The following is a 14,789-nucleotide window of genomic DNA, read 5'->3' as shown; positions in this document are numbered from 1 at the left end:
CTTTAAGATCACTAGATTCGAGGTTTCTGGTCATTCCTAGGATATCCAGATCCACCAAAGGAGGCAGAGCATTTTCACATTTAGCTCCGAAGCTCTGGAATAGCCTTCCTGATATTGTTCATTGCTCAGACTCGCTCTCCCAGTTTAAAACTAGACTGAAGACGCATCTATTTAGCCAGGCATTCATATAAATTTTTTATCTTACAGTTACTGTAAATTCGGCCTCTAGTTCATAAACGCCAGAGGAGAACTGGCCCCCGACTGAGCCTGGGTTCTCCCAAGGTTTTTTTTTCTCCATTGGGTCACCTGATGGGGTGTTAGGACACCATTAGGTCACTGGATGGAGTTTTTCGGTTCCTTGCCACTGTTGCCTTTGGCTTGCTCAGTTGGGGATATTCAAATTAATTAACCAATCATACCATTGATCAGCTCTACCAAACTTGGATGTCTTTTTTCCAGTAATAAACAAACATTAAGTTGTTTTGATTGATACTGTGAAGCAGCTTTGATACAATCTGTATTGTGAAAAGCGCTATATAAATATATTTGACTTGACTTGACTTGACTAGTTTAACTGACTAGAGGCCCAAAGAGAAGGAAATTAATAGTTGAAATAAAGTCATTATTTATGTTTGTTTTTGCGCACAAAAAGTATTGTCGTCGCTTGATAAACTTAATATTGAGCCACTGTAGTCACTTGGACTATTTTAACAATGTCTTTAATAACTTTTCGAGTCCGGCAAGTTCAATCCCTCAAAAAGCTTACGGACTAGTATGGAGGAGTGATCCAGCTCTCAGATTTCATCAAAAATATCTTAAATCGTGCTCCGAAGATGAACGAAGGTCTTACGGGGTTGGAACAACATGAGGGTGAGTAAATAGTTAGAGAATTTTCATTTTTGGGTGAACTATCCCTTTAAAAGATAATACCCTTCTATGATACGTAACTGATCATTATTATACCATATTTAGATATTAATTTAATTTAATTTAATTTAATTTCATTTCATTTCATTTCATTTAATAATATGATATGATATGATATAATATTTGTAATAAATGTTATTTATATTTTAAAATAAAATTATGTATCTGTCTATGGACTCTCTTGCAGGATATTCCCGGAAGAATGACTAACAGAGTCTCATTGAAGAAAATGACCTTAAGCAATGCCATCACATATCACGTGTAAATGACAGTATTGGGTTCATGGTCGGATTTTCGTATTTTACAAAACCACATCAACACAAACTCTTCAAGCTTCTGTTCCTCTTATTCCTTGAAACGGTGTATAATACAAGAAAGAAGCACAGGAACTTCAGCCATGAATGCTATCACAAGCCCTAGGGGACTTCCACCTTTAAATTTAGTTTAAAAGTAACAGTTTACTCTGACCAAAAGGAAGAACGGGGCAGTTCTCAAGCAAGTCTCATGGCACTGAGCAAGACAAAATGGAGTGTGAGAAAATGCTGTCCTCCATTCACTGCAATGACACCTAATCTCCCAATCCTAACCAGTAACCTGAACCAGGCAATCACAACAAAGCAAATCCACAAAACACAAATGTCCCATCCACCACCACACAGAAAGAGAGAGAGGTCAAGGTACTAGTGAACAGCCACACCATCCCCCACCAGTTGTTTATATAAGAAACACAAACAATCCCTATTCCAAACCATTCAGGATTTAAGCCCAAAGTATACTTGTTTTTTTAACGTAAAGTATACTCTGTTTGATAGCGTGCACGAATGCAGGCACATGCACTCTAGAAAGTTTCAACTTTGTCCAATGTCTGCGTTATTTTTCTCCAGAAGTTATGACCATCTCTTTAGTTCTGTTTTCTAAAGTGAAAAAAATGGCTTGTGGAACAACTGGTTAGTGCAAAACAAATTCAATGTGCATGTGGGACCTGCGTGTACAAAGTACGCACATCAGGCTGCGTGCGTACTATTCTGGTGACGAAATTTGCACACTGAACGCAGACTCTTGCGTAGCCTATGCATAAAAACCGAAGTATCGTTTGGGCTTAAAGGGTCATTCCACCGGTGGAGAAATGAATATGTATTGAAAGTGGGTCATATATGTAGTAGAAAAGTATCATACATTTCTAATTTGGGACCTTCTTGGCCGATAAAAGGCAGAAAATGACTTTTTAGTGCTTGTGGATTGTAGACAACAATCCCCATAGTGCATTGCAATGCTCAGCTCCGCAGACCACTCCCACTACAGTAGCTAGCTTAACTGCAAGATATTTGTGCAATGAACCTGCCATGTTAGCGTGTAAACAAAATGAAAATAAACGTACTTTACAGAAAGACGACCATTTGACCCTGTAGGCTTTGGCTGACGTTGCCAGTTGACGTTAGGTATTCTAAAGTAGGTCTCCAGGACGCCGCTATCCGTATGGGGTGCGAAACTCGGGTGAGCAACAACACACACGTCCGTGTCATCCTCCGATTCCGTAGCACCGCTGGAATTCTCGGCAGCAGACAGAGTCTTGTTCTGTGTCCATTGGCGCACAGGCACCACCAATCTGCCCCAGCTCAACCCATTGCGGGCTCCTCGTCTTGTCGGCTGTGGTGACGGCAGCTTCAGCCGCCTCCTGTTCCTCCATAGCCCTCAGCTGCTCGTCGCTATACTGTGGCTCATAAAGGTAGCCACGAACATCCGTTTCTACCATAACTTCGTCAAAATCCAGATCCTCCATAATGCATCCGTCTGCGTATTCAGTGCCTTCGTCCATATCTTCAAAAAGTTTTTGCCGGTGAAATCAAACGCACTGGCACTGATCTGATAGGTCTGTTAGCGCATTAGGTCCAACCCCCTATGGGCGGCTTTGAAAGGGCGAGAACTAGTGCTTGTAGTCTTCACAGAAATTCCCCCCTTTTACACTTCCTCCTACAATGAGGTAAAATGACGATTTTTGCGTCATTGTAGGAGGAAGTGAAAATGGTAAATAGAGGATTTCTCTCGTCTCAGGGGAAAATTAAAGAGTGTTGCACGACCATTCAATAGTATGACTGGATTTCTAACAATGGAAATCTTAATGCAAATGGGTGGAGTGACCCTTTAAAGTTGAATATAATAAATTAAATATAATAAATCAAAATAAAATAAACAAAATACAACATTTAATTTAGAATACATAATAAATAATAATTTGAAGTAGATAAAATATATAATAAAAATACGTAAAATAATAATAACAATAATATAAAAAATGATAAGCTAAGTGTTATGATGAGGTGGAAGCGAGGAGGAAGCAGGATCCAATTGCAGCACACTTTATTTAATAAACTCAAACTACATAAAGACTCTGGCAAGGGCACAAGACTCAGGAACAGAACCACCAACATCAAGGTACAACAACAACATTAAGAACTCACAAAGACTGGACTGAAACACAGGGCTTAAATACAAGGCCAAACAAGCTAAACAAGATTACAAGGGGGCGTGGTATACATGAACACAAACGAGGAGCGGGAAAACTGAACAGGACTGAACCAAAAGCACAAAGACCGGGGGAACACAGACAGACATTACAACATAGCCCCCCCTCTATGGGCGGCTCCCGACGCCCATCAAAACTAGAGACATAGTTCGGGAGGGTGGTGGAGCGGAGGCGGTCCCGGGGGAGGGATGGCGGGCCAGGTCCGTGCAGGGAACGGGACCGGGGTCTTGCGATGGCGGACCTGGGCCATGGAACATGGGCGGAGCTGGACGAACAGACTGCCAGGGCGGAGCAGGCTGTGGGCGTGTCCACGACGGAGCAGGCTGAGGGCGAGGCCACGGCGGAGCAGGCTGAGGGCGTGACCAGGGCGGAGCAGGCTGTGGACCCTCGGGCGTCCAGGGCGAAGCTGTCGGACCCTCGGGCGTCCAGGGCGGAGCTGTCGGACCCTCGGGCGTCCAGGGCGGAGCTGTCGGACCCTCGGGCGTCCAGGGCGGTGAAGACCCTTCGGGCGGCCACGGGGGTGAAGACCCTTCGGGCGGCCACGGCGGTGAAGACCCTTCGGGCGGCCACGGCGGTGAAGACCCTTCGGGCGGCCACGGCGGTGAAGACCCCTCGGGCGGCCACGGCGGTGAAGACCCTTCGGGCGGCCACGGCGGTGGCCTACTGCCCCCCCCCAAAAAATTCTTGGGGGTAGCTACGGGGTCGTAGCCTGGAGAAGGCACCGGCTCAGGAGAAAAAGGCAGAACCAGCGGTGAAGAGGGCTTTAGGCTGGGCAGGACCAGCGGTGAAGGAAACTCTGGGCTGAACAGGACTGGCGCAGGATCAGCGGGCTCTGGTGCAGGATCAGCGGGCTTTGGCGCAGGATCAGCGGGCTCTGGCGCAGGATCAGCGGGCTCTGGCGCAGGATCAGCGGGCTCTGGCGCAGGATCAGCGGGCTCTGGCGCAGGATCAGCGGGCTCTGGCGCAGGATCAGCGGGCTCTGGCGCAGGATCAGCGGGCTCTGGCGCAGGATCAGCGGGCTCTGGCGCAGGATCAGCGGGCTCTGGCGCAGGATCAGCGGGCTCTGGCGCAGGATCAGCGGGCTCTGGCGCAGGATCAGCGGGCTCTGGCGCAGGATCAGCGGGCTCTGGCGCAGGATCAGCGGGCTCTGGCGCAGGATCAGCGGGCTCTGGCGCAGGATCAGCGGGCTCTGGCGCAGGATCAGCGGGCTCTGGCGCAGGATCAGCGGGCTCTGGCGCAGGATCAGCGGACACCGGCTCAAGTGTGTGCGTAGCCCACACACACCACATGGCTGTGGCCATAATGGCCAGTGTTGCGGTCACTGAGGGCTCAGGCGGCGCATGCGTGGCGTGATCAGTCTCTGACTGGGAAGACGTGACGAGAACAGTCTCTGGCTGGACGGTCTCTGGCTGGACGGTCTCTGGCTGGACGGTCTCTGGCTGGACGGTCTCTGGCTGGACGGTCTCTGGCTGGACGGTCTCTGGCTGGACGGTCTCTGGCTGGACGGTCTCTGGCTGGACGGTCTCTGGCTGGACGGTCTCTGGCTGGACGGTCTCTGGCTGGACGGTCTCTGGCTGGACGGTCTCTGGCTGGACGGTCTCTGGCTGGACGGTCTCTGGCTGGACGGTCTCTGGCTGGACGGTCTCTGGCTGGACGGTCTCTGGCTGGACGGTCTCTGGCTGGACGGGCTCTGGCTGGACGGGCTCTGGCTGGACGGGCTCTGGCTGGACGGGCTCTGGCTGGACGGGCTCTGGAACTGGTTTGACGGGACGAGATTCAGGCAGGACGGTGATCCTTGCAGACCGTACGGACCTTAGCGGGGAATCTGCCAAGCTGGACATCAGCCCTGAACGCCCATAGACCGATCCGGTGTCAGACCCGCTGACTGGCGTGACGCGGGGAAACTCAGGCTCTGCAAGTGCCGAACCGCCCAAGGAAAGGGCCAGATCAACAAACCCTTTCAGGGTCCAGCCAGTATGATCCTCCGGCATCACTTGAGCGATGTGCCAATCCAGCCCGCTACAAAACAGGTCCACGAGCTGGGCGTCATTTAGCGTTCCCAGATGATAACACGCCAAAAAGTCCCTCACATACCTCTCCAAGGGCTGGCCATCTTGAGACAGAGATGATAGGAATTTCCTTAAGGCCTGGTTGCTAACAACTGCTGGATCCATTGGCGGTGAGTTCTTCTGTCACGATGAGGTGGAAGCAAGGAGGAAGCAGGATCCAATTGCAGCACACTTTATTTAATAAACTCAAAACTACATAAAGACTCTGGCTAGGGCACAAGACTCAGGAACAGAACCACCAACATCAAGGTACAACAACAACATTAAGAACTCACAAAGACTGGACTGAAACACAGGGCTTAAATACAAGGCCAAACAAGCTAAACAAGATTACAAGGGGGCGTGGTATACATGAACACAAACGAGGAGCGGGAAAACTGAACAGGACTGAACCAAAAGCACAAAGACCGGGGGAACACAGACAGACATTACAACACTAAGGCTACAATAAAATAATAAAATAAAAAATAAAAAAAATAAAATTAATAATAATAATAATAATTTAAAATAAAAATATATAATACAATTAAAAATAAATTAAAATGATAATAACAATATGTAGTAATTTATTATTATTATTATTAAAAAATATATAATTATTAATTAAAATGATTTACACACGAAAACCTTTCTGTAATGACCATATCACCAGGTTTCACTGCAGATTATGTTTATCAGCCCCAGGACACACCACTATTATCAGCTGTGAAAAGAGATTGAACTTGCTCATTGAAAGTAAAACTAGCAGTTCAGAACTGTTAGAGAACACTGAAAATTCACAACATACGAAATTTCCCTCTCAAATTTCTCAACAACACAGAGAGCATTAACCGATAAACACAGACGTTGTAACGTTGAAGAGGCCATTAACGCCTCGTGGGTCTACAGCTGTGGTGTGCCTCCTGCAAACTAGTGAACTATGCTCTTCTCCACCAAAAGATTCCCCAGGGCTTTTAGCAACTCAGCATGTCCGCCACAAATCATAAGTCAGGTCAAAGACACAGAAACACATTTCCTTTTAAAATAGAAAAGTTCAGAAGCTCGTAAGACAAACTGGCCATTTTTATCAAAAAATGTTCAGAAAAATGTACACTTTTAAGCATGCTATGTGGAAGTGTCTTCTTGAGCCACATTTAAGAACTATTCTTTTCAGTGATGTGGTTAATAAGAAATATTTCCTGTGATGTCAGGAACTGCTGAAGATCATGATTAGGATTCCAGATGTGACGTCGCAATTCTCTTTCTACTTCTCCGGCACATTCATTCTTCAGATGCTCTTTAACAGTGTCATGATCAAACACATCTCAGTTATTAAATAGGAGCAGGATTCATTTTAACCACTTGAATCAGATATGGAGTTATGGAGAAGGAACTGAGCTCATTGTGATATAAATATAAACATTCGGCAAATATAATTTATAGTGAATCAGAGCCTCTGGCTGGCACTTGAAAAAGGATGTCCTGTTTGCGTTTTTTCTGTCGGCCACACAGGAGATGGAGAGGAACAGGGTCATAACGGACATACACAGAGTACAACAGGAATGGGAGAACAGGAGACAGCTTCAGTTTGACATCGAAACATGCACGACTGCACACACTCTTGTACACATACAGTATGTTAGCATATCTTTTATGGAAACTGACCTGAAATATATTAATTTATATTTATATATATTTAAATAAATAAAAATCTTTCTTTTTATAGTTAATCTAATTTTTGTGAGGTTTATGCTTATAAAAAGAAAAAAGTATTACACATACACATACATGACACACAAACAGACAGACAGACAGAGATAGATAGATAGATAGATAGATAGATAGATAGATAGATAGATAGATAGATAGATAGATAGATAGATAGATAGATAGATAGATAGATAGATAGACAGATATTGTATTATATTAAAAATATTTTATATTAAAACATTGTTGCTGTTTTTTGCAGTGCATTAATCATCTAAAAGAAAGCAGCATCTATATATATTGTGTATATATATATATATGTTGGAGATCTATCCATGAAAATACCATAGTGGCTCAAAATGCTTCCAGCATGGAAAAGTGGAGCTTGCTGTGCAGAATCCTGAAAAAAAATCTCTAGCTGAGGAGGCCACCAGATACAGAGAACATAGTAAATTCACCCTGAGATAATAATAATGGTGAGTTCTAGTGCAGTCACCACCCACTCAGTCCTGCCACCTTAAAATACATGGAACAACGGAAATACTCTTTTCTGAAAAAATCTGGGAAAAGGGCTCAAAAAAGAGGAAGCATAGGTTTCCTTTTCACGAGTTCTGTGATATTGACAACAAAACGAAAAAAACATTTATTTACAGACATGTGCAGAAATAGTATTTATCTGCAAGTAAGAACTCTTGCAGCAGTTCCTGCGAGATCTAGAGTAAAATAAACGAGCACAAAGGGCTCGGGGGGGGAGAGGCCCTTTCTCTAAAACAACACACACTCACAGAGCCTCCATTGTGCTGGAGAGGAAACCACTGTTCAGAGTGGACCCTCAACACAGCTGCAAGAGAACAGCCTGACACACACACACCTATGGCCAAATATAAACCATCCACAAGTAAATTTGCATATTGTTCGATATATTGTACATGGGAGCCACACTAACAAAATTACATCTTTAAATTGGTGTTTATGACTTGAGTAAAAAATCAACAAAAAAAATCTTTGAAACAAGATAATTTTACTTGACAGGCAACACTGCATAAGAAATTTGGACTATAGTTGATTTAACTGAATTTTTCTTACTATGCAAGCAATTTTTTTCATTGTTTAAGCAAAAAGTTTGTTCGATTTATGCTTAACAGGAAAGAAAATACATATATATTATATTCATTATACTTTTAATGAATACCATATAAACATTGATCAGCAAACATAAACAAAAGCGAGCGGTTCTTGCTGAAGCTCAAACGTGCTGCGTAACACGAGAATGAACCTCATTGGTTCTCTCACGTCAAGCAAACATGCTTGAGCTTCTATTTACCACAACTGATGTGTGCATTGATGAATGTTTATATAAATGAAAGCTTAAATTAAATCTGTTAATAATAAAGCGATGGTGTCTCTTTTCAATTCAATTCCTGTGGTTTAGTTTTACGATCTATTTATGAACTTTTTGAAGCATCAAATTGGTAGTTGCGTGGACTGTCAATGGAGGGACAGAAAGCTCTCAGTTTTAATTAAAAATATCTTCATTCATGTTTCGAAGATGAACGAAAGTCTTACGGGTTTGGAACGACATGAGGGGGAGTAATGATGACAGAATTTAAATTTTTGGGTGAACTAACCCTTTAAAGTGCCCCTATTATACTTTTTCTGATATTACTTTGCATGTAGCTGTTTGTGAATGTTAAAGGTCTGCAAAGTTTCCAAAATCAAAGTGCACAATAAATGGAGTTATTGTCTCCCAAAAGAAGGAACCAATTCTGAACTGCCCGAAACAAGTCGTCAGTAATTCCAGTCTTATTTCCTGGATGAGTCTATGTAGGTTTGTAAAAAAATGTGCATAATGCCAGTCTATATGGTCTTCATTGGCTGCCCATCTTCTACTTTGGCCCAACCTCAAACACTGTAGTTGTAACTGAGAGTTAGGTTTGTGTTGTCGACATAATCAGTAAGACACAGTTTTCTGCGCTGCAAAAGCAAATCCACTTTGTATGCATTTCCAAAGGATGAGGCTCGAACTAATATGGTAAAACCGAAATCATCGTTACTGATCATATAACTGCGTATACAATTGCTGAGGAAGCCTCCAGAGCTGAAATTCAGATATTGTGTATTTCATTTCCAACACGCGCTGTAAGTGGTAGACCAATCACAACCAACTGAGCCATCTGACCAATCAGAGACTCTCAGAAAGGAGAGGTTTAGAGAGCCTGAATCCTTAAATTAACCATTTCAGTCACTAAAAGAAAAGAGTTGATGCTGCAAACCTTGGATGTGTTTAAACTTATTGCAGCAGACAAATTTTAAAAAGCATAATAGGGGCACTTTAAACTTAGCACTACACAAAAACCTGTCATACTTAATGTATACATGTGTTATCATGTAGGACAAGGATGCCCACAGAGAGGAGCCTCAGACATCCCAGCGCTGACATTGCGACGGGGCCATACGAGAGACAGATGTACACTCCCACAGCATGAGTCTGCGGCATAACAAACTAACAATGGCCGATTCCTCCCCACCTGCAAGCTCTTTAGAAGCGCTCCACTCGGCCCGAAAGCAGGCTGACCGTACACACAGAGCGGTTAAACGAAACACAGGCCAAACTAATGAAAATGATTTAGGTTTAATGTCCCATAAACAGGAGCCACAGCTTGACTCCATTAGTTCCACTTGAGTGACATCTATCAAATTCTGTGACATGACGGACAGCACAGTGTCAAGGGTCACACTGACAAGCAATGGGGCTGGAAGGGTCACTATGTTGCTTCTTCCTGTGTGGCAAAGCTCGCACAACTAAAGGTCTTTGAATTGCGAAAAGTAGAAGTTTACTACAATAACCAAGATGGCAAATCTCTCTGCGAGTACTTCATAGTAGACAAACAAGACAATAAACCCAGTGGGTCTTTGAAATAGCCCCTAGTATGGCATTCTGCTAAAAGTGTTGGTAAAGTCATTACAACGGTGCATAGTGGCAGACAGCCAGTTCAAAGGGAATTTTCCTTCTCTAAAGTTCTCCCGTGGCTTTAACCGAGAGCAGACCGCAGGAATCCGCCGCAGTGCAGTCGAGCGGGAGCACTTTGAAAGAGGATATCACACACACATCTACTCCCGCTCCATCGCAGTGCACCTCAGAAAAAAATTACACCTCCCTGTCTCTTTAACAAAACAGAGGCCCATATGGAGAAGTTTAGCCAGGAAGCCAGACCCCAACTTCAGTTTCAGAGAGAGAGTGAGGTGTATCAGTGTTCCATTACCATAGAATATTCCATATGGATTTAGGGTTTCACCTACATTGTTAAAGCTGCAAGGTTAAAATGAACACAAATCCATTATTGAGCAGTATTTTTTGAGCTGTCAGTTCAGATTTTGGTGGGAAATTTCAGGTTTACATTGTTCCCCTTGCATGCTTACATCACACGTCAGTAAATGAAAACAAAAAGCAACCTCACACGTAACTTGCAATTTGACCTTTCAGCCACAATTTAGTTAAAAAAGCAGAAGTTCTGTAATAAATAGCTACAAATAGCCAAAGAACAATAAAAAAAAATTAAGGATAAAGAATAAGTTACACCTGATAAATTCACATTAAAGTGCTCCTTTTATGCTTTTTTTGTGAATGTAAAAGGTCTTCAAAGTTTTAAAGATCAAAGTGCACAATAAATGGAGTTATTGTCTCCCAAAAGAAGGAACCGTTTCTGAACTGCCTGAAACAAATCGTCAGTAATAAGTTTTGTTTTTCATGCACGAATCTATGTTGGTTTGTAACAAATTCACACAATGCCAGCATATATGGTCTTCATTGGTTGCCCGTGATATTATTTCTGTAATGTTATGTATTTCTGAAAAAGTATGATGATTTTTGATGAGAAAAAAAAATTGGACGAGACTTTATTTTATAGATTGGATTGGATTGTGAAAAGCTTACAGAATGAAGCCAGGTGGTTAGAGGAAGAAGTGTTGAAAATAAGAGGTAATGGTGATTTCAGCAAAAAAAGGTGGAGCCTACATTTTGATGAAGATTATAAAGACAAACATCTATTTGGAATAATGTGTGCAGATGAATCATGCACAATAATACCAGGATCAGATTAGGAGAGAGATCAGTCTTTATGTTTACTTTAACACACCTACTTCGTAAGCTTGCAAAAGAAACAAAAACAAAACTCTTCTTAAAGGGATAAATCATCTAAAAAAAGAAAAGAAATTTTTGTCATAATTTATTCACCCTGGCCTGTAGTGGGTAACCTAAATGATGACATCATTTTCATGTATACTATCCTTTTAAGTCATCATGAAATCTGATATGTACATATGTAACAGCTCCTACTCAACCCGAAGTCTCTTGCATGGGAGGCGCTCCAATTGGGATTCGAACCTGCGTCTCTGGCATGGGAAGTGCTCCAATCGGGATTCGAACCTGCGTCTCTGGCATGGGAGGCGCTCCAATCGGGATTCGAACCTGTGTTTCTGGGAGGGGAGGTGCTCCGAGCGGGATTCGAACCTGCGTCTCCAGCATGGGAGGTGGGCGAGCTAACAAGGATGCTAAAGACTCTTGAGGCTAGGGGAGTGATGTTTACTTTCACAGCTCTTACTAGCTTGCCTCCGTTACACATATTTAGTCAAGATGTTGAAATCTTCTGACTGAAGCTTGAAGGCTGCATGACCAAAGCAAACCAATGCAATAGTCTAGATTGAGAACATCAAGAAAGCCAGTAGCCAACACACTAAACTCTCTAGGCACTGCTGGAGAAACTAGCCTCAGCCAGCTCCACAATGCAATTTCCTTTCGCAAACGAGGGAAAAATGTCAGGCAGCTGTTTCCAGCCGCAGAGAGCTGAGATGAAGCAGAGTCTGAATCAGCCAGACAAAGGAAAAAGAGCAAAACGATGTATACGGCACATGCGCTCGGTTAGGCCTGAACCAAGCGTTTTATTAGCGGGGTGCATGAAGTCGTCTGATGTAACCCAGGGATCTCATTCCCTGATCCATCTCCACACACAGCCCGCCCTGCTGTGTGCTAAGCTCCTGTTAAAGCCATCACTGCACGGATATTACTGTGCTGGCACAGCCTAGACCTATGACATCATTATGCGCTGTTCGTCTGAGAGCGTGTGTCTGAGGGAGGAGAAATGGTACAAGCAGATACAACCTTACCTCACACTGAGCTAAATGTGCATCACAAGCAATTTCATAAAGGAAATCAAAAACGGAAGTGAGGGAAGGAGGGTTACGTCACTGATTGTAGTTGTATGCACGTCAGGAAATTTATAAATGCACAATAAAAGAAAGGTTGTGGCTGTCAGAATCACATGTTTCCTATTTGTTTCTTTTGAATGTACAATAATGCATACAAACATGCACATGTGACTACTATGTAAGAATGTGGTTTTGTTCAGACTGAATAGATGACAGAAGAAACACTCAACCTGCGTGAGTCCAATCAGTATCATAGCGTGAAGCCGGAGGCCTGTTTTCCTGACTGCAGCGCTCTCTATGAGACACACACTTTGATGTTACGTTATCTTTCGAGTGGGACAGACAGATCCCAGCACAAGCAGCCATTCGATAACAGCACTGAAACAAATGTGACTCAAAATGTTATGCTTTCCCACAAAGTTAAAGCAGTGAGAGGAAATCTGGCCGAACTTAAAGACTGCCGACAAGGCTCTAAAACTGACCTCGGATCCACCCTGGGATGGTCAGGCTTTCCATCATCAGTCCAGTATGGAAAGAATGAGGTCACTTTGTTGCTAAACTACAATTCTTTGATCAATTAAAAAAATATCGATCTATCTATCTATCCATCTATCTATCTATCTATCTATCTATGACTTACTGACTGACTTACTTTTTGCCCTCAGAGAACAACTAAGAATGAAAAGTAAGGAAGTATTAATCAGTTTTTTAAAACGCAAACAGAGATAAACAGCTGGTTAACAACAAAGTCAAAATAAAAAACTACAAAGACTCTACATGATGACAGATTAGCGGGCGATGTTTACAAATGTTATGATGTTGATTCAGTTTCTATATTACATAAACACGCATGATTGCCTCATAATGTGAGATTCATAATGACAGATGAGTGTGTAAGTGTGTTCAACACAGAGCTGCTCAAAACGAAAAGCAGGCGCTGGATAGAGAGAGAATGAGGAGGCGGATCTTTCACCATGTCTCGCTCGTAGGAGTTTTGGGGGAATTCAGAAAATGCTGCGCTGTGTTTAGGAGATGAATTACATTACATCCTTCACAAAATGACACTCTTTGCCTGTATGTAATTTTACCAAAGTAAACTTTTGAGATGTAAAGTGACTTTTGTGTCTGTGTCTCTCACACTCATGCGAAATATCACATCATTTGTCAGCGCTCGTGAAGCTTCAGAGACAAAAGGACTGAGGAGAAGCGTGCGAGTTACAAAATGGGGGTGGCAGTGAAACATTTCAGAAAGTCATAAAGCTGCTGACAGACGGAACATATCAGAGAAATGTCAACACACGTCTTTAGCTCGTCTAAGCGTTGTGATTACCACTGTAAAGTTTGAGATGCCAAGCAATATCAATAAGAACACTGGATGAAAACAATAATAGTTACTTTAAATGAAGGAACCGCATTATGATTTAATGTTAAATACATGGTGTAAATTTTTTTAAGATAAAGTGAAAATAAACTTAATATAAATATTTTAAATGCATAAGAAAAATTTTGAAATATATTTTTTTAAACGCAAAAACACAGTACACTCTATAGTTATACTAACTGTTGCATACTCACCAAAACTATGGCAAATCTTTCTTCCAGCTCTGTTGGGTCAGGCATTGGAACTTTCAAGGGCATGATATGATGCTTCATCTCAGACTGCCCGTCCACGCTCTCAATATTCCCCATATTTTCTTTTATAAAGATGCAGGATTCAGATGCTCTGTGTCTAATTCAGTCTTAGCCTCCCGGCGTCCTTTATACATTCAATATACATCCAATATGTGCGATCATATTCCACTTTTGTTTTGTTAAAAAACTAAAAAGAAAAAAGTGATCCTTTTCAGAACCGATTCCTAATTTGCACGAATCTTAAATAATGATGAGATCATGTAAATCATGTAAGTGAATAAAAATCCCAAAAGTATTACTTTGCTGTCCTCTTGAAAAGTATTGTATTGCAGATGTCTGGACAATCCATGTCAAGGAGTCCTCTTAATTCTTCTTTATTATGTTGTCTCTCTTCTCTTGTCTATGCTGTAGTTTTTGTTTATTTTGTGGGATCCCGATTAGTGCTCATCTGTGAACTCACTGCGTCCACAATGAAAGCTTTCGACATGTGAGATGCGAGTGATCCCACCCTCTAACTATAAGTATACAAACTGCACATCGCTAGCGTAAGCGGATGGCTGGGGTTTTCCGTCTTCTCTGGCGCCACCTGCCCGCGGAAGCTGGAACTACAGCATTACTAATTGGGAATCCCAGTAGCCCCCGCTGTGGCATTTTAATGACTTCATTCAGGACTATTTGGCGGTATAGCGAAGCCTACTACTTTTTTTTTTTCAGACAGTGATCAAACATCGAATATCACAACAGTA

The 14,789-nt window shown here is 42.7% G+C and overlaps 1 protein-coding gene across 9 annotated transcripts in view; it reads right to left on the bottom strand.

Moving 5' to 3' along the window:
* Window positions 1–14,556, bottom strand: part of fmnl3 (formin-like 3) — a 56,081-nt gene extending 41,525 nt beyond the window's left edge. For 4 of the 9 annotated variants that reach the window (XM_077218778.1, XM_077218779.1, XM_077218780.1 and 1 more), the window contains exon 1: window positions 13,987–14,556. In XM_077218778.1, coding sequence (XP_077074893.1) covers window positions 13,987–14,100 — 114 coding nt within the window. In that variant the 5' untranslated portion in view covers window positions 14,101–14,556. The remainder of the gene's footprint in view (window positions 1–13,986) is intronic. The other 5 variants (XR_013198365.1, XM_077218775.1, XM_077218776.1 and 2 more) reach the window with 3 other exon arrangements.
* Window positions 14,557–14,789: the final 233 nt, after the last annotated feature.

The sequence above is a fragment of the Siphateles boraxobius genome, unplaced genomic scaffold (assembly GCF_051911475.1).
Source record: "Siphateles boraxobius isolate OS27281-9 unplaced genomic scaffold, OSU_SipBor_1 77, whole genome shotgun sequence".
NCBI lineage: Eukaryota > Metazoa > Chordata > Actinopteri > Cypriniformes > Leuciscidae > Siphateles > Siphateles boraxobius.
Note: the sequence above shows the minus strand (reverse complement) of the source record. Positions and strands in the feature narration are given on the sequence as shown.